Source organism: Schistocerca cancellata, chromosome 2 (genome assembly GCF_023864275.1).
Source record: "Schistocerca cancellata isolate TAMUIC-IGC-003103 chromosome 2, iqSchCanc2.1, whole genome shotgun sequence".
NCBI classification, from domain to species: domain Eukaryota; kingdom Metazoa; phylum Arthropoda; class Insecta; order Orthoptera; family Acrididae; genus Schistocerca; species Schistocerca cancellata.
The window spans coordinates 410366795-410392601 of record NC_064627.1 but is presented as its reverse complement, the minus strand read 5'-3'; the positions used below and the strand labels follow the sequence as shown (position 1 = coordinate 410392601).

The following is a 25807-nucleotide window of genomic DNA, read 5'->3' as shown; positions in this document are numbered from 1 at the left end:
TGCATTTTACACGTGTTCTGCAAATAAAACTCAGTCTTTGGTCAGCTTTCACAGCAACATTTTCAACGTGATGATTTCCATTTTAAATTGTGCGTAACTGCAATTCTCAGGTATTTCGTTCAATCTATAGTTTTAAATTTGTATTATTGATAGTGTAACATCAATTTTTCTCACATTATTCCCACAGTTACTGAACAGACTTGTATTAAACGTGGCTCTCATCATTATTTTGTCCACAGTGTGCCAGTCCTGTGGAGGAGAACCACGTGCTGGGGAACGGGCGAGGGAGAGAGGACTCGGAGAGTTTCAAGAAGCGGCTACGCGAGGAGCTGGTGAACAGAGATGGCCAGAGGTAGGCATCCACCACACACAGAAGCGTAAGGCTCGGAGCCATTTTGTACATTTAGTATAGGAGCCGTAAATATCGGCACCATGATGAAGACGTTTCATATTGTGGTTAATTTTCATCAGCATCCCTAAATCAGAGAATTCCTTTAATTTTTGTCTAATTATCAATAAATAGGGTGAGTCAAGAAAATTATTTCATGTACCATGTAACACAGTGTGATATAAATTGTTGTCTGTTAGTTTCTTTTTCTATATTAAGAAGTAGAATATAATGAAAGCATCAAACATTTAATGGTTCATTCTCGAGTAGTAACACAGTCATCAGAGATAATGTCTAGTTTATGAAAATGCTCATAAATTATTAGTTTAGTTATACTTTATAGCATCATCAGTAGTCGATTTGTTATCTGTTTACATCATTTTTTTTTCCAAATGGCTCTAAGCACTATGGGACTTAAGATCTGAGGTCACCAGTCCCCTAAACTTAGAACTACTTAAACCTAACTAACCTAAGGACATCACACACATCCATTTCCGAGGCAGTATTCGAACCTGCGACCGTAGCAGCGGCGCGGTTCTGGACTGAAGCGCCTAGAACCGCTCGGCCACACCGGCCGGCTTTAAGTCTATTTCTTACCTTGTGCTAAACACTGGTGCTGGTTAATATTGTGCTTTCGCATCTTCAGCTGCTGGAGATGCGAAAGCACAGCATCAATTAATGGCGAGAGGAAAAAGTGAGAGATTACTGGCTCGAATTATCGTCACACGCAGCATTTTAATTTTGTTGTTTTCATGAAAAATTAGTTACACCTACAACAGTGCAAAGTCATTGTTCCTTGCAGTGGGGGTGGTTGTTACATCTTCTATTTCGACGCAGTTGGACTTGTGGCGGGAATAAGACAGCAGAGATTCTGATAGTAATTTGAAATGACCTACAAATCATTTTCTTTGGTTGCGAAATATACTTAACAGGATTGTCCCGATGAACTAGTGTGCCGCTTATTCTATTGTATATTCGAATATAGCCAAATACTTTGTCACTCTGCAGCGGAGTATTCGCTGTTATGAAATTTCCAGGTAGTGTAGGCATAGAGACTCTTTGTCTTTTTGTCTTTCTACCTGTGCTGTAAAAGTGCGAATATCGCTCCTCCTTCCCAGCTCAAATCCACAAAATCATCATTACGAAAAGAAATGGTTGGGGAATAGAATACTAAAAATTTTCTGTGCGAATGCTGGAAAACTATGGACGCTTAAGAAAAATAGTAAAAAATAAAAGACACACTTCCAAACCATTCTCATCTTTTATTGCGGTGTTTGGAACTATTATCAACTAGACACTAGAAATCGAATGAATTTAGTGTCGCGCTGCAGAGATCGTAATAGCTCAGCATAGCCTATTCGAAAATTGAGCAGAGAAGATCCGGAAAATTAAATGGGAATTTTTGGGAGAAAGGCAACAATGCTCTTGCATAAGCCTGTTGGCTACTTTCAGAGAATGGGAGTTCGAGAAATAATGTGCAACAGCTTTTCGGTTTCCACCGTATATGTCGCGTAAGGCTCATGAGAATAGGTTAGGTGAGATTACAAAAAAATGGTTCAAATCGCTCTGAGCGCTATGGGACTTAACTTCTGAGGTCATCAGTACCCTAGAACTTAGAACTACTTAAACATAACTAACCTAAGGAAATCACACATATCCATGCGTGAGGCGGGATTCGAACCTGCGACCGTAGCGGTCACGCGGTTCCAGGCTGTAGCGCCTAGAACCGCTCGGCCACCCCGACCGGCTAGGTGAGATTACAACTTGTATTGATGCCAGTGTTCTTTTTGTCCTCGCGAACAAAATTTAATGGGATGTCGCTAATATTGGTATGCACTCTCCACCGAACGTGAGACAATGGTTTGGAGAATATTTATGCAAATGTAGATATAACACAGAAAGGCTTAGCTAAAGTTTCTGGGTTGTTTCCACAAGGAATCTTCCACTCTGCAGCATGAGAGAGCTACTGACAGAACACAGAGCGTTCTATCTGAGTATCTCAGACAGTAAGGGCATTGTCATTAATGGTAAGGCACCAAATTCAGACAGACATACTGCGACATATATCCAATAACATTTAATCCATTTATTGATGGAAAATAGCCTACGCTAGTGTCCACTAAGATAATGTGCGTAGAATGTAGATCTTTTAATTTATACGACGTACAACTGTCGACGGAAAACTGTTTACCTTATGGATACCCAGATTTGTAAGAATGATGTTCAGACTATACGCGGTAGACTTTGCGTTGTAAGTAGTGTTAGTGTCATGACTTGCGCCGCGCGGGATTAGCCGAGCGGTCTGAGGCGCTGCAGTCATGGACTGTGCGGCTGATCCCGGCGGAGGTTCGAGTACTCCCTCGGGCATGGGTGTGTGTGTTTGTCCTTAGGATAATTTAGGTTAAGTAGTGTGTAAGCTTAGGTACTGATGACCTTAGCAGTTAGGTCCCATAAGATTTCACACACATTTGAACATTTTTTGGATCAAGACTTGCTGACGGGCGCTGGTACTGATAAGGCGACTTAGGGCTGAAACACAAACATCAGTGTGCATTGCGATTGCAAACAGTCGACATCTCGAAAGGTGAACAGGGCTTTGCTCGTAATGCTGTTTTATCAAAACAACAGCCACAGTGCCGCTGCTCTTCACTAGTATCGCGGCATTAAAGGAAAAGGGAGAGATTCTATTTCTAATCGGGGTTGAAGAACATGATTCGGAAATTGGAATTAAATGGTGATTTCGAAATTGCTTGTGTGAGAAAAATGTTCAAATGTGTGTGAATTCCTGCTGAGGTCACCGGTCCCTAGACTTACACACTACTTAAACTAACTGAAACTAACTTACGCTAAGAACAACACACACACCCATGCCCGAGGGAGGACTCGAACCTCTGGTGAGAGGGGCCGCGCAATGTGACATGGCCCCTCAAACCGCTCGGCCACTTCGCTCGGCGCTTGTGGGAGAGGCCATGGCCAATTGTGCAACAAACTGTCGAACAACCTACTATTGCCATAGCTGAGAATGTTAGACGCAGTGTGCGATCTTCAAGCAGTGATCGAGCTGTGTCACGAAAGCTGAACATCCTTTGTTCCACAGAAAGAAAAGTGAAGCGAACGGTTTTGAAATAGAATCTCTAGTGCGGTTCCAAGCTGTTGTGGATGCAGATGGTCGTCACACTGAGAGACGTTTGTAACCTGGAACCTATACATGGTACGCAATTAACAAATGTTACCCTCTCATATGGAAATTAAAATGTGTTTTTTTCTATCGTTTAGTTGTTGTTTCTCTTCTTATGCCCTTACAAATATTTCACAAAGTTTCATTGTCCTACGATAACTCGTTTTCCATGGGGGCCCCTTTCATGTAGCGGAAGCTTAATGATAACCACTCTGTATGATGGCCCAAGCGCGGAAATCTCTATTAATAAAACGATAAAAGAAAAGCGTAACATTAAACAACTTCAGTTTTACAACACAATTATCAATTTAGCTTTCCATGGGTTTTAAAGTGCGGTTGCCACAAACAAACGACAGGTGCGATATACAATGCAGGCAGCGCCATTTCTTGACATTAACCGTTTTATGTACTTACCAGTGCATGAAAACAACACTTTCAGTCGCTTTTCATTCGTCACAGGTGATATAAAATGCTCGTTGGCGAGCCTGGTAACAACTCCCGATTACTGCGGTTTCCATATATTAAAAGGATATCTTATACCACCCTCATCTTCCAGTTCCAGGAGTTATGTTACCTGTAATTGTTACGCTACTGTACAAGGGTGCAGTACAAGTTTCTCGCCCTATCAGTGAGAAATTAGGTCAAAATGCATTTAATTTACGGCGTAGTCCTCATTTAGATGAATCAACTATGCCAAAGGTTGTTCGTTTTCTTTTTTTTTTTCTTTTTCAATCGACAAATTCCTTCGCTAAAGAGTGATTCTATAAGTTGTGGAAAACTACCACATACGTCTGGCACAACCACAACCTCTTCATGGGATCCAAAGTTTTACAAATAAATCATTTTTTAAACGTGGTAACAGGGGGAGGCTTCAGAGAAGAAATTCTGATCAATAAAATCTTATTCTTATTGTCCTTGGGTTTCATGATTGTACAGCCAACCGTAACACTTGTCAATTTTGATATGTACCTATGTACAACATTTGAACCCATTTATTGCATGAAAGGTATGTATTTTTATAAAATTTATATGTATACAGTGAGCTTAGTGCACAAAATTTAAACTGATTTCAGTTTTACAAAAAGAAGTATTATTTTCGACTTATAGAAGGAAACACAAGACTTTATGTATCCGATTTGTCGTCTGACGTATTCGGTAATTCGGTTGCGTCGTCCAAGGTACGCGGTTTTCCTTCTCGTCTCTGCTTCCTCCGAGTGGCAGTTCTTGCATATGGTCTTGTGTTGCTGGTCTGTTCTGACGAAAGAATAAAAAATTACAGCACTCAAGGGACTCACAGTTTACAGTGGCTGATCATATGGATACTCCTAATTCCTTAGGAGGTGAGTATAAGAGATTATAACCCCCAATTTTGTCGTTCCGAGAAGAGTGGTAACGCAGTGGCTGCCTCTGTACCAAATAGCGTACAACTGACTTAGAGTCCGATTTCTCTTGTCCTCTCTGGACGTTACGGTATTATTATGTTCATGTCTTCTTGTTTTCCAAAAGTAAAAAGAAAGTTGTCGATCAGTCCAAGGCGATGAAAGCTGTGATTGAACTGTATTCGTTCAATGGTTGTATAATATCCTCTTGAACCGCTTGCTTTTTTATATGAAAGCGTTGTCGGGATCACAGGATCTATCACTTTATAATGTTTCCGTCTGTTGTTGATTGTTGTTCTACCTTCCTCGTCACACCTCTTTCTCATCGTCCGTTTATGTCACTGTATGAAGTCTGTTTGTGGTGCCGTTGAAAAACATCGCGTTCCTGAAGCTGCACCTTGTTTAGCCAGTGGGGCGACCTGCTCGTCACCGTGGATGCTGTTGTCGTCTTTGACCTGGATTAACGAGGCATCTTTGTCTGAGTACTTAGCCGACTGACATGCTGCATAATTTCGTAAACGACTGGGTTGTTATGGAAAGTTATAACCGCCATTTGACTGTATCATATGCTTATCTACACAATCTAGATTTCAGCCTTAGCCTTTCTTCAAGTGTTACAAATGTCAACAATCATTTGACTTGTATCGAGCACTACTCATCGTGTGCTCTACAAAAGTAAAATGATTCTTTTAAATTAGTAGTACTTGAAAATGGCCTAAGACTGAAATCCAGGTCCTGTAAAAAAGCATATTACACAGTCAAATAATGGTTCATCTTTCCGTAAGTTTCATACACTGAAGAACCAAAGAAACTGGTACACCTGCCTAGTATCGTGTAGGACCCCCCCCCCCCCCCCCCGAGCACGCAGAAGTACCGCAAAAAGACGTGTTATGTACTCGACTAATATCTGAAGTACTCCTGGAGGGAACCGACACCACGATTCCTGCAGGCTGTCCATATATCCGTAAGAGTACGGGAGGATGGAAATCTCTTCGGAACAGCACGTTGCAAAGCATCCCAGATATGTTCAATAATGTTCATATCTGGGGAGTTTGGTGGCTAGCGGAAGTGTTTAAACACAGAAGAGTGTTCCTAGAACAATCTGCAGCAATTTTGGATGTGTGGGGTGTCGCATTGTCCTACTGGAATTGCCTGAGTCCGCCGAAATGCACAATAAACATGAATAGATGCAGGTGATCTGACAGGATGCTTACGTGTCACCTGTCAGAGTCTTACCTGGATGTATCGGGGGTTCAGGGATCCCATATCACTCCAACTGCACAAGCCCCACACCATTATAGAGCTTTTACCAGATTGAACAGTCCACTGCTGACTTGCAAGTTCCATGGATTGATGAGGAACATGTACATGTTCATCCGCTCGATACAATTTGAAACGAGACTCGCCCGACCAGTCCAATGTCGGTGTTGACGGGCTCAGGCGAGCGAAAAGCTTTTTGTCGTGCAATCATCAAGGGTACACGAGTGAGCTTTGGCTGCAAACGCCCATATCGATGATGTTTCGTTGAATGGTTAGCAGGCTGACACTTGGTGATGGCCCAACATTGAAACCTTCAGCAATTTGCGGAAGGGTTGCACTTCTGTCACGTTTCTCTTCAGTCGTCGTTGGTCCCGTTGTTGCAGGATCTTTTTCCGGCCTCAGTGATGCCAGAGATTTGATGTGTTACTGGGTTCTTGATATTCACGACACACTCCTGAAATGGTTGTAAGGGGAAATTCCACCCTTCATCGGTACCACGAAGAAGCTGTGTCCCATCGCTTGTGTGCCAACTGTAACACCACGTTGAAACAGGCGTAAATTTTAATAACCTGCCATTGTAGCAGGAGTAACCGATCTAACAACTACGCCAGACACTTGTCTTATATAGGCGTTGCCGACCGTAGCGCCGTATTCTGCCTGTTTACATATCTCTGTATTTGAATACGCACGCCTAGACCAATTTCTTTGGCGCTTAAGTGTGTAACTGTTACTCTACGTGAATGAAAAATCATCGATTCCGTTGTTCTGCCGCTATGTAAAAACTGCTGTGTAAAATGGCTTATTCAAGATCATGGCCGGCCGAAGTGGCCGAGCGGTTCTCGGCGCTACAGTCTGGAACCACGCGACTACTACGGTCGCAGTTTCGAACCCTGCCTCGGGCATGGATGTGTCTGATGTCCTTGGGTTAGTTAGGTTTAAGTAGTTCTAAGTTCTAGGGGACTGATGACCTCAGAAGTTAAGTCCCATAGTGCTCAGAGCCATTTGAACCAAGATCATGACTGCTGCCCGGGAGTCTGCTAAGATAATTATTTTGCCCTCGATGCAGTTTCCTTAGTTTGTAAGTGCTTCTGCAATAGTTATTAATTTTGTTGCTATAATAGACATTTTCACAGGTTATTTATAAAGTCTCCAAGCTTGTTTTGTCTGATATACGGATGCATTTCCGGTGTCATCTGTGTTAGTATTTTGGCGTCCGTTATGTGTCCTAAGATTTCTAGTGTAGCCCTGACATACTCTAAAAGGATATCAGGGGCATTACAGAGATCGTTTACCTTGAATTTATGAGGGCTATACGATCACAGTTGTCGTAACACTTTAGACCTGTAGCACGCATCGCAATGTGTTGGAATTGTTTTATTTAATCTAAAACATACGTTGGAGTATTTGTGTTTATCCAGTACCGCTCCGTAAAATAGTGGATTCCGAGCGTCCGAATGTTCTACATAACAAACGAACTCGTAAACTGGCTACATTTTAGAATGAACTTCGATGCGAGACAACGCCGTAGGAGGTGTAGTGTTGCTCCTAATGTCTTTCGTAACAATGCATTTGTTTGTGTCCATTTCATCTCATCGACACGGATAGATAGCGCTTAATACTGTATTTTGTCCATTTTAAATAGGGTTGACGTGATTGCAGACCCATAGCGGATGCATGCATAGTCCAGGTAGAGATGGATAAGTATTCCGTAAATGCTTAGACACACTGGGATCTGCTCCCTAGGAAATACCGGTAAATAATCGTAGGATATTTATTGCTCTTTCGCATTTTCCTGAGACTCTTCCAGTACGTGGGTCCCATGTCAGTTTGTGATCTATTTTCAAGAGTAAATACGTGATAGTTTTCTTGAATTGGAATTTATTTGGGCCTAGCTTCATTTGACTCAAGCCTGTACATCTGTGTTTAGTGAACATGTCTTACTAGCGGATATTTAGAGTGAATTATTTAGCAGGCAAGATATGAAATTCTCAGTCAATTGTCCTATTATCTGAATGCAATAGTTTAATGCCTCTCCGACTGCATAAATGCATAGATCGTCAGCAATTTGCAAGATCTAAATGTTTTCCCCCACTAGATCATGTACATCCCTCCTATATGTTTTGAAAAGCAACTGGGGGCAAGATAGATCATTGCGGCAAGCGGCATTCGTAATTGTTTGTACACAATTTTCGATGATGATTTTCCGGTACAATAATACCTGATGTAAATCTGAGCAAATCTTTTGAACGGACCATAGTTAACCAGCTTATGCGTTAACATCGGTATCTATGCATTATCGTATGCAGTTGTTAAATCCGTAAATCATGATAGAAGGTTGTATACATGGAAGAACCCTGGAGATACTAAAAGGTATCAGATAGATTATATAATGGTAAGACAGAGATTTAGGAACCAGGTTTTAAATTGTAAGACATTTCCAGGGGCAGATGTGGACTCTGACCACAATCTATTGGTTATGACCTGTAGATTAAAACTGAAGAAACTGCAAAAAGGTGGGAATTTAAGGAGATGGGACCTGGATAAACTGAAAGAACCAGAGGTTGTACAGAGTTTCAGGGAGAGCATAAGGGAACAATTGACAGGAATGGGGGAAAGAAATACAGTAGAAGAAGAATGGGTAGCTTTGAGGGATGAAGTAGTGAAGGCAGCAGAGGATCAAGTAGGTAAAAAGACGAGGGCTAGTAGAAATCCTTGGGTAACAGAAGAAATATTGAATTTAATTGATGAAAGGAGAAAATATAAAAATGCAGTAAATGAAGCAGGCAAAAAGGAATACAAACGTCTCAAAAATGAGATCGACAGGAAGTGCAAAATGGCTAAGCAGGCATGGCTAGAGGACAAATGCAAGGATGTAGAGGCTTATCTCACTAGGGGTAAGATAGATACTGCCTACAGGAAAATTAAAGAGACCTTTGGAGATAAGAGAACCACTTGTATGAACATCAAGAGCTCAGATGGAAACCCAGTTCTAAGCAAAGAAGGGAAAGCAGAAAGGTGGAAGGAGTATATAGAGGGTCTATACAAGGGCGATGTACTTGAGGACAATATTATGGAAATGGATGAGGATGTATATGAAGATGAAATGGGAGATACGATACTGCGTGAAGAGTTTGACAGAGCACTGAAAGACCTGAGTCGAAACAAGGCCCCCGGAGTAGACAACATTCCACTGGAACTTCTGACGGTCTTGGGAGAGCCAGTCCTGACAAAACTCTACCATCTGGTGAGCAAGATGTATGAGACAGGTGAAATACCCTCAGACTTCAAGAAGAATATAATAATTCCATTCACAAAGAAAGCAGGTGTTGACAGATGTGAAAATTACCGAACAATCAGTTTAATAAGTCACAGCTGCAAAATACTAACACGAATTCTTTACAGACGAATGGAAAAACTAGTAGAAGCCGACCTCGGGGAAGATCAGTTTGGATTCCGTAGAAATACTGGAACACGTGAGGCAATACTGACCTTACGACTGATCTTAGAAGAAAGATTAAGGAAAGGCAAACCTACGTTTCTAGCATTTGTAGACTTAGAGAAAGCTTTTGACAATGTTGACTGGAATACTCTCTTTCAAATTCTAAAGGTCGCAGGGGTAAAATACAGGGAGCGAAAGGCTATTTACAATTTGTACAGAAACCAGATGGCAGTTATAAGAGTCGAGGGACATGAAAGGGAAGCAGCGGTGGGGAAGGGAGTAAGACAGGGTTGTAGCCTCTCCCCGATGTTATTCAATCTGTATATTGAGCAAGCAGTAAAGGAAACAAAAGAAAAATTTGGAGTAGGTATTAAAATCCATGGAGAAGAAATAAAAACTTTGAGGTTCGCCGATGACATTGTAATTCTGTCAGAGACAGCAAAGGACTTAGAAGAGCAGTTGAACGGAATGGATGGTATCTTGAAGGGGGGATATAAGATGAACATCAACAAAAGCAAAACGAGGATAATGGAATGTAGTCTAATTAAGTCGGGTGATGCTGAGGGAATTAGATTAGGGAATGAGACACTTGAAGTAGTAAAAGAGTTTTGCTATTTGGGGAGCAAAATAACTGATGATGGTCGAAGTAGAGAGGATATAAAATGTAGACTGGCAATGGCAAGGAAAGCGTTTCTGAAGAAGAAAAATTTGTTAACATCGAGTATGGATTTAAGTATCAGGAAGTCATTTCTGAAAGTATTTGTATGGAGTGTAGCCATGTATGGAAGTGAAACATGGACGGTAAATAGTTTGGACAAGAAGAGAGTAGAAGCTTTCGAAATGTGGTGCTACGGGAGAATGCTGAAGATTAGATGGGTAGATCACATAACTAATGAGGAAGTATTGAATAGGATTGGGGAGAAGAGAAGTTTGTGGCACACCTTGACCAGAAGAAGGGATCGGTTGGTAGGACATGTTCTGAGGCATCAAGGGATCACCAATTTAGTATTGGAGGGCAGCGTGGAGGGTAAAAATCGTAGAGGGAGACCAAGAGATGAATACACTAAGCAGATTCTGAAGGATGTAGGTTGCAGTAGGTACTGGGAGATGAAGAAGCTTGCACAGGATAGAGTAGCATGGAGAGCTGCATCAAACCAGTCTCAGGACTGAAGACCACAACAACAACAACAAATCCGTAAAAATTGTCAAACCCACATTGGTATGGTGAAATAAAAACTGTCTTTTCCCACCCATCACTCTAATCCATACTTAATCAGCCGTTACGATGTTTAGCGTGCACTGGTTTCTAGGATTCAACCATATTTTTTTGTCCTTGTCTTGTTTCTTAATTGTCACAGTCCTTGCTAGTTTCATGGATGGAATAACGATGCATTGATCGGTTCTCTATTGAAGATCTTAATTAGGTTCCTTTCCCCATTTTTGGTAGGCGCCAAAACATGTCGTAGTTAATATTTTCAGATTCAGTTGCAGTATATGTTTTGCATTTAACAGTGCTTTTTTCATCTCTGTTACACTACACAGTTGCAAAACATTGTGCATTGCATCCTCACATCTTTGTTGTGGTCTGGAAGCCGGCGAAAGAGAAGGAGCGGTGGAAGTTCCTGCAGGATTCCCTCTAACAGGTCCTGCTATGAACGCTTGATTTTCTGCTAGATTTCTAGGAGTGATGGTTTTTGTGAAAGTCGAAGAGATATCTTCTAACTTTTTCTTTACTCTTTCTCGAGTAGCTTCCGTATGTTTATTGAATCAATAAAAATCACCTGTTTTGATTCGCTCCATTATTCGAGTTAGAGGTTTTACTAGTGCTTCTTCAATGTTATTTGATTTCTCGTAACCATTGATTATTCTTTGCTGAAACGTTAAAAACTGATTCAAATTGCGCTACCAGGTAGTCCCCTGGGGTCGTGCAAGTGTTCACTTAGTGCACTACAGTCCAATGAGTCGAGACGCTTCGGCGGTCTGTAACTCACCCCCTGTACACTGCCCGCGACTGGTCCCTGTACACTTCCTGCGGCATTTCCCGGCCTACACGAACGAGGTGGTGTGCTTGTTGGCGTCCGACCTAATGACGCGTTCACTGTGTTCTCTGAGTTGATTGTGGATTTATTTACCTCTGGTAGACAAAGAAATCTCTTAGTGATACACCTGGGACTACATAAGATCAGTTTGTCATTGAGGGACAGCATTTCTGCTGACGCGTAACGATCTCTGCGTAAGACCTGTTTTTCAGTATGGCCAGCGCTCCTTTAAATGAGATGTTCCCAGGTGCAGCAATTTCATGGACTTGTCTCCTTTCGAAATACTTAGGGTACGCTTTGTCTGTTGCGTGATGTGCATCGCATCAGTTGGCTCAAGTGCACCTATCTGATTCATAGTATGACGTCCCGTGATCAACGTCACATCTGAATTTGATATGAGACTGCCCTCCCAAGAGTCCAAAACGTAAACGGCACAGGCAGCGAGTAGAGTTCCAATGAACATCGTGTACTGTAAATGAATGCGCGTGTCATTACTCTTTCAGTATTATTCTGTAGCATCATTTCATTCATTCTCCTAACCTCTAGTTATTTCACTGACGACTTTATATCTTACCTCCACTCCACCTGGTACACCCTGTTCGTAGAGTAGATGGTTTGGTACTTACGGTTCTAGCTGATGATCGACTAATGTATGCGACTGCATTGTTCTGTTTGCCTCTTTGTCCGTCCCCTCTTCCACTTTTAACCTATTTCTTTCGCTGGTGTAATATTCAAAATCTAGCCTCTTACCTCCGGCATTTTATCGTGATACAATTTTCCAGTGGCCATCGTATGGGTATTTCCTACCTTACCCGTTTTCTCTTCAATATGTACAACGTAAGGACCTGGATCTATTATTCTCTCTTGCTGTTTATTGTAATCTTAACTCAGAGTAGGGTTCTGCATAATCATACTTTGTTCCAAGCGATTGACTATGGATAGTTTACTTCAGCTATGTCTGACTGATCGACGTGTGTCATGTCTTACATTTCCTGATCTACCACATCACCTAATGCCATTCATTTACCAGCTCCACATTTTCTTTGCAGGCCTGCATCACGTTTCCTACCACTACACATATCAGAACTGCTATAGTCTTAGACCATGACTAAACTTAGTAGTGCATCTATTTAGTTGTTGTTCACAGCATTTACGTCAGTGTGACGTCTGTGGGGCGGGCCAGTCTGGTGGACTGCCACCTCCTTCACCCTACAACCCACAAAACATCACTTGGAGTCACTGCGCAGCTATTAGTCAATATTCACTTCCATACAGGTCTTGCTTTGAAAGAGTGCTTGTACACTATGTTTATTCGACCACAGTTCTGGTTACACTGACCAGTAAGTTGTATGGGGGTAACATAGACAGATACCACCCCTACCGACGTCTTATTGTTGGCAACGGAAACGCAAGTTTTCGACACACGCCAATAGCGCTCACGCAGGGACCCGGCGGAACCAGTGATGCGCGCCTGCTAGGCCACGCCTTCAGCAGCTCCGACTATGAGCGCACTCGGCCGCTGTGATACAGGATGGCCGGCGGCAGCTACACGCCCGTCTCTGTCGCAGTCTTCGGTTTTAGTAGCCTTCGCCACTTCACTTGTGTATGGATAGTGAGAGCCTCGCACTGCACGATGCTCCCCAGTTTGCTTCTTCTGATAGCTGGAGTCGACTGCTGTCTGTTCTTTTGTAAAGTTACTTCGCAACATTTGGAGAACGCTCTGTTTAATGTATTTACCTGTTCTCTAATCATTTCTGCTCCTATCTATCTTCCCTACGACAGTTGCTGCACCGCCCTGTAGCTCACCTCTCCTTACCACTGTGTACAAAGCAGTACACAGCAGTACGTTTCAACTCTCATACTTAAAACCCATCATTATTCCGATCGTCAAAACTTCTTCATACAGTAGGTACAGTGTCGTGATGAAATATATATTTTTTCGTTTTTTTTACAATCCAGGCATCTCTCACTATTTTCCCCATGCAGCTGTCAGAAGCAGAGTAGAATTCAAAAGGCATCATTCTACCCTACCAGAGGAAATCAGTTAGATGAAACTTTTCCATCAGATGAAATCATGTTCACGCTTTCTGGTGCAGGTACACCAGGTAAAAGCCACTAATTCGATTGCTGTTTTGTTTTCGCCCATATGAAGTGGACCCAAGTAGCAAAAGCATAAGTGTGCAAATTCGCTTGGATTCATTCAAAACGGTTCTACGATTGTTAATTCATGTCAACTACATGATGGTCGTTCTTGTGGTATATTTATGGCATCGGATATTTCGTACAAGCTTAAATGCAGACCGATTAAATATTTCCTGGAAAATTTCTACTGGTGATAAAAATTATGAAAAGAATATTAAGGTGACATTATTTATAGTTTATCCATTTAGATGAAACACAGAAAACAGAATTTAAGAGTTGGTTTAAAAACTATTTGACAGATCAGCTACATTTAACTTACCACATCGCAATGCACTTACAAAAATAGAAAAATAAAATAAAAAAATTAAAAATTTCATCGACACTAGCAACATATCTGTGCTAGAACGATTATTCGTGGCTAGAACAGATTAAAAATGGTTCAAATGGCTCTAAGCACTATGGGGCTTAACATCTGAGGTCATCAGTCTCCTAGACTTAGAACTACTTAAACGTAAGTAACCTAAGGACATCACACACATCCATGCCCGAGGCAGGATTCGAACCTGCGATCGTAACAGCAGCGCGGTGCCGAATTAAAGCGCCTAGAACCGCTCGGTCACTGCGGCCAGCGAACAAATTAAGATCGTGTAATGGAGCGCTAGCGCTGGGCGTTAACGCAGCGGCTGCGGTGTGTCGCAGAGACCTGTCGAAGCACACGCACCTGGTGACGCTGGCGTTCAGCGACAAGCAGAAGGAGGCGGAGTACCAGCACCACAAGGAGTCCTTCGGCAGCGTCTCCGTGCTGGGCTGCCCGCTCGCCCTGCTGCTCATCACCGTGGCCCGCGTCGTCGTGCTGCCCAGGTATGCGTGCGCGTCTTCTGCGCCTCTCATTATTTATAAAGTGCACATTTCGTACTCGTTCGTTGCTCCACTCCTTAATATATGCTTAATTATTTATTTTTAGTCACTCAGAAGCTCCCTTCACCATACTATACATCATCCTCTTGATCTTTTTCCAAGTTTGTTCTTCTTTTCTTCTTTCCTCTTTAAAAAATTCAATTCCGATTCCAAGTTGTCGTCATCGTTTTATGGAAGGCACGTGTTGAACAGTGCTTGCTTCTGGGCTGGGTGGTGGTGCGAAGTAGCATCTACATATCTGTTTGTGTTAGTTGGCTTTCTGTACACCTAGGGTGTTATCAGATCTTCAGTAAACCAACACATCTAGGAACGGGAGATCGACCTCACTCTCAAGCAGTTCTCAATACTCTCTCCTCACGTGCCTTTCGTGTAAGCGATGACTACAACTTGGAACCGGAGTTGAATTTTTTAAAGAGGACATTGAAGGCAAATGGGTATGATAGTTATTCTGCTTTTAGGCGGAATATTTATAACGCTGATAAGAATGTCGAGGAACCGCCTTTTCACTCTGTTAGGATACCGTTTGTTTCTGGGGTCACTGACCGCAGAAACAGAATTCATAAAGAAAAATGGTATTCAGACTTTTTTTTTAGTCAATACAAAATAAAAGATTTTCCGACGGAAAACGGATGCACCTGATTGCCTCCACAATGCAAGCGTCTATCAAGTGACATGTGGCTGCGGCAAAGTGTATACAGGCGAAACGGGAAGAACTGTTAAGGAATGCATTAAAGAACACGAACGGCACATGCGGCTGAAACAAAGCGCAAAATCGGCAGTAGCGGAACGTCAGGAGAACTGTGGCTCTGACATCGATTTTAATACCGTACGTGTACTGGCTAAGGAAACAAACATTTGTAGAAGGAAAGTCCGAGAAGCGGTAGAAATTTCCAACAATGCATGTAAGTTCAATAGAGGACGGCTACAGGCTTCTGGCATCATGGCTCCCCGCCATTAAGGAAGTGAATACGCGGCCGCGGGGTGCGAGCGACGTAAACAACGCGCTGCAAGTCACTTCGGTGGACAGTAATATTTTGGGTAAACATTGACCCTCTCTTGCTCTGTCTGTTTCGCATCTAGCCAATGATGATGACCAACCAATAGCAGTAGCTGGAATTTCAACCAATACCCCTTTTCCAGTGTAAGTGTGGAATAGTGCCTTTCTATCCAATGACGATAGGCCACCAATGGTATCTACAGATCAGCCAATAACGCCCCTTCTTCTGCATCAGAGCGGGAATACTACCCTACGATTATGGCCCACCAATGGTAGCCATACGAATTTTAACCAGTACTATCACTTCTCCAGCACGAACGTGAGAGGACGCGACACGCGTCTCTGACAGTGTTCTAGCAGTAATGGACACCATAAGATCCTGAGAAAGATACCGGCAGAGGGGTCCAACGTCGGTCATTTTAGTACAAATATGACGCGGCCTAATAACCAAGAAGATTTTAACTTCAATTACAACGGCCCGAAAGCCTGCAAAATTACATATAAAAGTAATTTGCTTTCAACTGATGTAATATACGCCTATTTTGTGAGTTATTTGCCCAAATTTCGCTATTACTCTATTGTGGTGATTTATTGTTCAAATAGCCTGCGTAAAAGAGGTCAGCGCATATTGTCACTATGTCAGCACGTTTCGCACTCACGGACGATGGCATTTTCAGGGACGTGCTGAGCGTGTCTCTCGCCGGCGTCGCCGTGCTGCTGCTGCTGGCACTGGCGCTCGTGTCTGTCGCGGAGTTCTTCCCCTCGGTAAGTACGCAGTTCTGCGCCTGCAGATATCAGAATCGAATAACTATCAACACGTTGGTGCCTTTACCTGTGCTCAGCAGCCCCTACACCGCATTCATACTAACATTTACTCTTTTCAGAGACATCACGTGTGAAATGCTCAACTGTGGAGTCGTTTTCTTTCCTATCCATACTCACATACCAATATTATACACAGAAGCGCCAAACAAACTAGTACAGGCATGCCTAATCAAGTACACAGACATCTAAACAGACAGAATACGGCACTACGGTCGGCAACGCCTACATACGACAACATGTGTCTGGTGCAGTTGTTACCTCGGTTACTACTGCTACAATGGCAGGTTATCAAGATTTAAATCTGTCTGAACTTGTTGTTATAGTCAACGCACAAGCGATGGGATACAGAATCTCAGAGGCAGCGATTAAGTAGGGATTTTTTCGTACGACAGTTTCACGAGTATCAGGAATCCGATAAAACATCAAATCTCCGACATAACTGTGGCCGGAAAAAGATCCTGCAAGAACGGGACCAACGACGACTGAAGAGAAACGTTCAATGTTACAGAAGTGCAACCCTTCCGCAAATTGCTGCAGGTTTCAATACTGAGCCATCACCAATTGTCAGCCTGCTAACCATTCAACGAAACATCACCGACATGGGCTTTCGCAGTCGAAACGTCACGCGTGTGCACTTAATGACTGCATGACACAAAGCTTTACGCCTCGCCTGAGCCCGTCAGTACCGACATTGGACTGTTGATGATTGCAAACTTGTTGCCTGGTCGGGCGAGTCTCTTTTCAAATTGTATCGAGCGGATGAACATGTACAGGTATGGAGACAACCTCATGAATCCATGGATCTTGCAAGTCAGCAAGGGAATGTTCAAGCTGGCGGAGACTCTGTAATGGTGTGGGGCATGTGTAGTTGGAGTGATATGGGAGCCCTGATACGTCTAGATACGACTCTGACAGGTGACACTTCCGGAAGCAGTCTGATCACCTGCGCTCCATTCACCTCCTTCGACAATTCCAGAGGACAATGCGACATCCACACGTCCAGAATTGCTACAGAGTGGCTCCAGGATCACTCTTCTGAGTTTAAACTCTTCCGCTGGCCACCAAACTTCCCAAACATGAACTTTATTGAGCATATCTGGGATGCCTTGTAACGAGCTGTTCGGCAGAGATCTCGGCCCCCTTGTACTCTTACGGATTTATGGACAGCCTGCAATTCATGCTGTCAGTTCCTTCCACGACTACTTCAGACATTAGTCGACTCCATGCCACGTCTTTTTGCGGTTCTTCTGCGTAGTCACGGGGGCCCTACACGATATTAGGCAGGTGTACCAGTTTCTTTGGCGTTTCAGTGTAAATGCGAAAGTAACTGACTGTTAAGTTTTCACGACTACACTGTTGAAACGATCTTAATGAAATTTGATATGGAGATAGCTTGAACTCTGAGTAAGAACACAGGCTACTTTACAATGACTTAAAGACTGCAACGCAAATTAGGCAAAAGCACTTACTTTTTGAAAGAGCCATTTATTCTTTGACTTTTGAACTTAATCTTTACTCTTCAAGGGACATCAAAAAGTAATTTGCACATTATTGTGGCAGGTGAAGTAACTTTTATTGAATGCTGCAACACACTTCAAAGTGTCGCAAATACATGACACTGTTTCTCAACACAATCACAATGTCTCTGTAAACAATAGTCAATACGTTCTACATACCAATCGAGAAAAATCTGCTTCTTGATCACGGTGCTATTCGACAACTTCTCTAACTATCTCTGATCAATTAAATATTTTAGCTAAAAACATTCTAAAGCCAAGATGGCATAAATGTCTCTTTATTTAAAACACCCAGTTTCGACAGACTTAGCTGTCATCTTCAGATCGTAAAAAATGGATGGTAACTGAAGAAAACGACATTACACTCTCAACCACCGAAACGCAACGTCGGCAAGACAGTTGGTAGTATACTGTCGGAGAGGATCGTCGCCGATGCTTTGAAATGGAAGTTTCTTATGTAGCAGGGGCAAATTATATAGTTTCACCTGAGTGCTTCGGTAGCTAGGTTTTTGAATCTCTGCATATTAATCTAATTTATATAGTTTCTCGGGTCAGTTCCTGCGTTTTCGTCAGCATCTGCAGTAGCGTTCTGCAGCACGTGCCGATAGTCCGATTACATGGGTAGTTTAGTTTTCCACAGTCTTCAGTATGGATATGAACTGTGATTATCGTGTGTGGATGGAAGCAGAATTGGTGACACTTCGCTCTCAGCTCCAGGTTGTGATTGCTTCGGTTACACAGCTTAAGGCTGCAGTAGCTGGGCACCACTGTTGTGGGCCAGCTGTGGGGATCCAACAGACGTCCAATACGCCCAGTCCTCTGATCGGTCCTCACCGGTGGCCAGCCCAGTTACTGCTCGCATTGAGGTTAACCTCTCACCGTGAACGAGTGGGAGGTCGCCCTGGGGCGTTGCAGGTGGTGAAAGACTTCCCAGTGGGCCACAGGTAAGGCCTCCCCAGTTTGTCTGACTAACAGGTTCCAGGTGGTGTCTGTGGCTGACGCTGTCGCAGAGCCACATGCCTGCGCCTGTCCTGTTTCAGAGGAAACCTCTAAGCGGGAAAGATCCGGGCAATCACAGAGGGTGGGATTATTGATAGTTGGGAGCTCCAACGTTAGGCACGTTATGGTGCCCCTTAGGGACATGGCTGCCAAGAATGGGAAGAAAACCAATGTACACTCTGTGACCAAACTGAGTGGAGTCATTCCAGACATGGAACGAGTCCTTCCGGATGTCATGAAGAGCACAGGGTGCAAAATGGTTCAAATGGCTCTGAGCACTATGGGACTTAACATCTGTGGTCATCAGTCCCCTAGAACTTAGAACTACTTAAACCTAACTAACCTAAGGACATCACACACATCCATGCCCGAGGCAGGATTCGAACCTGCGTCCGTAGTGATCACCCGGTTCCAGACTGAAGTGCCTAGAACCGCACGGCCACCACAGGGTGCAGCCAACTGCAGGTGGTGGCTCACGTCGGTACCAATGATGTATGTCACTTTGGATCAGAAGAGATTCTCTCTGGTTTCGAGCAGCTAACAGGAGTGGTAAAGGCTGCCAGTCTTGCTTGCGAGGTGAAGGCAGGGCTCACCATTTGTAGCATAGTCGACAGGACCCATTGCAGAACTCTGGTACAGAGTCGAGTGGAGGGTCTGAATCAGAGGCTCAGATGGTTCTGCGGCCGTGTAGTCTGCAGATTCCTCGACTTGCGCCATAGGGTGGTTGGGTTTAGGGTTCAGCTGAATTGGTCAGGAGTCCACTATAATCAGGAGGCGCCTACATGGACAGCAGGGACTTTGTGGCGTGGACTGGACGGTTTTTTAGGTTAGAGGGTCTCGGGAAAACGCAGAAAGGACTTCAGTCACAAAGGGTGAAGGCCGAACACAGGAAAAACGTAGATACAGGAACCATCGATATAACAGTTGTAAATTGTTGTAGCTGTGTTGAGAAAGTACCAGAGCTCCAAGCGCTAATAGAAAGCACTGATGCTCAAATCCATATAGGCACTGAAAGCTGGCTAAAATCAAAGATCAGGCAAAATTTTTGCAAAGAACCAAACGGTGTTCCGAAAGGATAGGCTAAACACGGTTGGCGGTTGCGTGTTTGTTGCTGTCAGAAGTAGTTTATGTTGTCGCGAAATTGACGTATGTAAGTCCTCTGAGTTAATGTGGTCAGAGGTCATTGTTGGCAACTGGAATAGAGTAATAATTGGATCCTTTTACCGAACTCCCAATTCAGATGATAAATGGTTCATTGGCTCCAAGCACTATGGGACTTAACATCTGTGGTCATCAGTCCCCTAGAACTTAGAACTACTTAAACCTAACTAACCTAAGGACATCACACACATCCATGCCCGAGGCAAGATTCGAACCTGCGACCGTAGCAGTAGCGCGGGTCCGGACTGAGCGCCTAGAACCGCTAGACCACCGCAGTCGGCTTCAGATGATACAATTGCTGAAAGGTTCAAAGAAAACTTGAGTTTAATTTCAAGCACGTACCCGACTCTTACAATTATAATTGGTGGTGACTGTAATTTTCCCTCAATATGTTGGCGAAATTATATGTTTATTTCCGGAGGAGCACATAAAACATCATCCGAAATTGTGCTAAACGCATTCTCTGAAAATTATTTCAAGCAGTTAGTTCATAAACCCACGCGAATAGTAAACAGTTGTGAAAACACACTTGACCTATTAGCAATAAATAATCCTGAGTTAATAACGAGCACCAAAACGGATACAGGAATTAGTGAACACAGAGTTGTCGTAGCGAGACTGAATATTCTAACCCCCAAACCCTCCAATACTAAAAGAAAAATATACCTATTCAAAAAAGTAAAATAAATTCACTTGACGCCTTCCTGGAAGACAGTCTCCACTTATTGGCAGCAATTGAAAGAATTCTACCAAATAAATTAACAAACGACGGAGCTAATCCTCCTTGGAACACAAAACGGATCAGAACACTGTTGCAGAAACAACTATATAAATATGCCACATTTAAACAGACGCAAAATCTCCAAGATTGGAGATCTTTCACAGAAGCTCGAAATTTAGCGCGGACTTCAATGCGAGATGCTTATAATAGTTTCCACAACGAAACTTTCGTCTCGAAACATGGCAGAAAATCCAAAGAGATTCTGGTCATATTTGAAGTGTGCTAGCGGTATGACACAATCAGTGCCTTCTCTGCGCGATAGCTCAAAATGTTCAAATGTGTGTGAAATCTTATGGGACTTAACTGCTAAGGTCATCAGTTCCTAAGTATACACACTACTTAACCTAAATTATCCTAAGGACAAACACACACACCCATGCCCGAGGGAGGACTCGAATCTCCGTCGGGACCAGCCGCACAGTCTATGACAGCAGCGCCTTAGACCGCTCGGCTGCGCGATAGCAATGGAGATGCTATCGAAGACAGTGCTGCCAAGTCAGAGTTAGTAAACAAAGCCTTTCGAAATGCCTTCACAAAAGAAGACGAAGTATTTATTCCAGGATTCGATTGAAGAACAGCTGCCAACATGAGTGACGTAGTAGTAAATATCCTCGGAGTAGTGAAGCAACTTAAATCACTTAATAAAAGCAAGTCTTCTGGTCCAGACTGTATACCAATTAGGTTCCTTTCCGAGTATGCTGATGCATCAGCTCCATACTTAACAATCATATACGAAAGATCCGTACCCAAGGACTGGAAAGTTTCACAGGTCACACCAATATTCAAGAAAGGTAGTAGGAGTAATCCTGTAAATTACAGGCCCATTACATTAACATCGATATGGAGAAGGATTTTAGAACATATATTGTGTTCAAACATTGTGAATTACCTCGAAGAAAACGGTGTATTGACACATAGTCAACACGGATTTAGAAAACATCGTTCTTGTAAAACACAACTAGCTCTTTACTCGCATGAAGTGTTGAGTGCTATTGACATGGGATTTCAAATTTATTCTGTATTTCTGTATTTCCGGAAAGCTTTTGACACTGTACCACACAAGTCGCTTATAGCGAAATTGCGTGAATATGGAAAATCGTCTTAGTTATGTGACTGGATTTGTGATTTCCTATCAGAGAGGTCACAGTTTTTAGTAAGTGACGGAAAGTCTTCGAGTGATTTCTGGCGTTCTACAAGTTAGTGTTATAGGCCCTTTGCCGTTTTTTATCTGTAGAAACGATTTGGGATACAATATGAGCAGCCGTGTTAGGTTGTTTGCAGATGACGCTGTCGTCAGAAGAGCAAAACAAATTGAAAAACGATTTAGAAAAAATATCTGTATGATGCAAAAATTGGCATTTGACCCAAAATAAGGAAAACTGTGAGGTCATCCAGATGAGTAATAAAAGGAATCCGTTAAACTTCGGTTATACGATAAATCAGTCAACTCTAAAGTCCGTAAATTCAACTAAATATCTAGGATGTACAATTACAAATAACTTAATTTGGAAGGAACACATAGAAAATGTTGTGGGGAAGACTAATCAAAGACTGCGTTTTATTGGTAGGACACTTAGAAAATGTAATAGATCTACTAAGGAGACTGCCTACACTACGCTTGTCCGTCCACTTTTAGAATACTTCTGCGTAGTGTGGTATCCTTAGAATGGATGGAGTGCGTCGAAAAAGTTCAAAGCATGGCAGCACGTTTAGTATTATCGCGAAATAGGGGAGAGAGTGTTACTGAAATGATACAGGATTTGGGATGGATATCATTAAAACAAAGGCGTTTTTTTCGTTACGGAGCAAACTTCTCACGAAATTCCAATCACCAACTTTCTCCTCCAAATGCGAAAATATTTTGTTGACGCCGACCTACATAGGGAGAAACGAGCACCATGATAAAGTAAGGGAAATCAGAGCTCGTACTAAAAGACATATGTTTTCGTTCTTTGCGCGTTAAAAGAGATTGGAAAAATAGAAAACTGTGAAGGTGGTCCAGTGAACCCTCTGCCAGACACATAGACGTGATTTGCAGAGTATCCATGTAGACGTAAATGCAGATATTACGTCTTCAACACTACAGAGACTTCTGCGTGTGCAAGACCTGCTTAAAGGCATCCGAGTAATCCATAGAAGAATGGTGTCCAAATGATGTTTTGCGGCATTATTTTACAAATTTCACGAGGGAAGCTATTTGGTTAACTATGAACCACATGCATATTAAAAGCAGGGGAACTCCTTTCCTTCACATACTGCACAATTTCAGATTTCTAGAAAAAAATAACAGTCATTTACAGTAATTGCACACTTCCTTTTATTTTTGTGTTTCAGTTTTCTCGACTAAGTTTAACTATTTTCATTATTATTTTGATGTAAGAAAGATGACACGCGCCGGACAAAGAAAAGTCGGGAGGAAGAAAAACCAGCATTTAAAATTAAACTGTTCGCCAAAAACTTAAATGTCCTGTTGAGGTCTAGTTATGCTTCCTCATCATCAGAGTCTCTAGTCCACAGCTCCCGTCAAAATACCTATCTTTTGTTGTTAGTTGTCTCGGGGTGCAAGTCCACAGATTTTTTTAGGTGAGCTTGGGTGTATAAAACTTTCTAGTAACGCTCTTTTATTACTGTTCAGTTCAAAAACAAAGACTTCTTAAACTGGATTAGTCAGCATTGCCAACAAATTATTTAATAATTCTAAAAACCAGAAGCGCTTTCCTAACTAAGTCAGAACTCTACAGAAATTGTCCACACAACTGCCCACCTTCTTCCGCGACTGCTCCTTTTGCTTTGGTGGCTTCTGACCTTCTAACGTCATTTTCATAGCGACAAACAAGCCCTACCTAAGAATTACGACGTGTAGTACTTTTTTGAGGGGGAGGGGAGGAGTAGGGTGTTACCAGTTTTCTGACTAGTTTGATACAAGCCGCAACGAATTCATGTCTTGTGTGAGCCTCACAGCAGCAGTTGCACTCATCCTCACTCACTTGGGGGATTATTCTAATCTCGACCTTCCCATACAGCTTTTACCCTCTACAGATCCCTCCGTTAACATGGAAATTATTCGCTGATATCATAGCACATATCATCGTGTCCCCGCTTGTTGTCAGTGTCCTAAGTACGTTCCTTTTCTCGTCTCTTCTGCGGAGAAAGTCCTCATTTCTTATTTGATTAGCCTGTCTAATTTTCAGCATCCTTCTGTGGTAGCTCGCTTCGAGTCTCTTCTTTCCCAGTTTTCCCCAGCCCATCATCCATATAAATTAAGATTCGTATAATTTTCAATTACCCGAAGGCCAATTTTCCTATTCAGTGGAGCGAAACACTATTCAGGGATCCATGAAGCCCGCCGGTTCCGTTCACAGGCAAATTGTATTTAGACTATACTTTCAGGATCGCATTGAAATTGGTAAAAGGGCTAAATCATACAAAACGTAAAATCATTAAAAATGGCGAAGTAAAAATCAAACAAAGTTACTAACATTTATATCAAAAGATTCTGTTTGATATGATGATTACTAAACGTACATTGGACTTTCACTAGGGAAAGCATCAGCAGACTTGTCGATGAATGTGTATCGATCTTTTGATTAAATACCTGTCATTTTAAATGATTTTTATTATTAGAATCGAGATATTTTGGCCGTTTGTTTTGTTTTAAATACGTCAATTCTTTAAATTGGCTTTTTTTTAAAAAATAGTGTTAAAACTAAGATGAGCCATGCTTCGACATCAGGCTTTGCATGTTTCGTTCGTGGAAGCTATCCCCGACACAACCTGTTACGCCTCCATAGAAGACGACTCTCGGTGTATGTAAGTATAGCCGGAAGTAATTTGTCAAAGGCGACTTGAACCACACGAACAAAACTGATAAATTAAAACTGTGTGCCGGACCGAGACTCGAACTCGGGACCTTTGCCTTTCGCGGGCAAGTGCTCTAGCAACTTTTTTTTTTATAGAATAATCATATATAAAAAAGAAGGGTAAGAAATATAGGACTGAAGTGACATCCTCGTCACTTCACTGGGAGTACATCCTATCCCTCGAAACAACGTAAACCTGGAACTCCTCACCGCTTCGGGGGGTTATGAAACATGCTGCCTAGAAAGTTCGCAAAATGCGTTTTATATTTAGAGTGGCGTCGGATGATTTCGTGTTGTTCTAGTAGATAATGCCAATAGTCCATGCCCGATATCAAGGTCCGCGAGAGCACGTAGTGCGATGCGTGTCCTCCAATCCATCGGATTGCCGAAGTTTTTTGTGAGGGGAAAAATACAGCGTCAGGGAAAAATAAAGCGTCCGTCGTGATCGTTGATTCGTCGGTGCGTCGGAGGAGGGCCATGATGCGTTGCGTCAGCCGCAAACATCCTTTGCCTCACCGCACTGCAGAGAATGTTCGTCGGTGTCCTGCATGCCACATATAAGGCAGAGCGGGGAATCTACCATGCGAATGTCGTACAATCGTTGGCGGTTGACTGTCTTGCGGTTGATTAGTGTATACCATGACGATCGCGCTGCTGTGGTGAGGAGAGGTGTATGGACAGCTCGCCAAATCTGTCGCCAGTTTCGTGTTGGGTATTTAAGTTCGACAACATTGCTGCCATGATGACGCCGCAAGTATCGATATACACTCCTGGAAATGGAAAAAAGAACACATTGACACCGGTGTGTCAGACCCACCATACTTGCTCCGGACACTGCGAGAGGGCTGTACAAGCAATGATCACACGCACGGCACAGCGGACACACCAGGAACCGCGGTGTTGGCCGTCGAATGGCGCTAGCTG

At 42.8% G+C, this 25807-nt stretch overlaps 1 protein-coding gene across 1 annotated transcript in view; it reads left to right on the top strand.

Moving 5' to 3' along the window:
* Window positions 1-25807, top strand: part of LOC126146011 (adenylate cyclase type 3) — a 923811-nt gene that overhangs the window by 722590 nt on the left and 175414 nt on the right. Inside the window, exons 9-11 of the mRNA XM_049915594.1 lie at window positions 240-352; window positions 14525-14686; window positions 16418-16505. Coding sequence (XP_049771551.1) covers window positions 240-352; window positions 14525-14686; window positions 16418-16505 — 363 coding nt within the window. The remainder of the gene's footprint in view (window positions 1-239; window positions 353-14524; window positions 14687-16417; window positions 16506-25807) is intronic.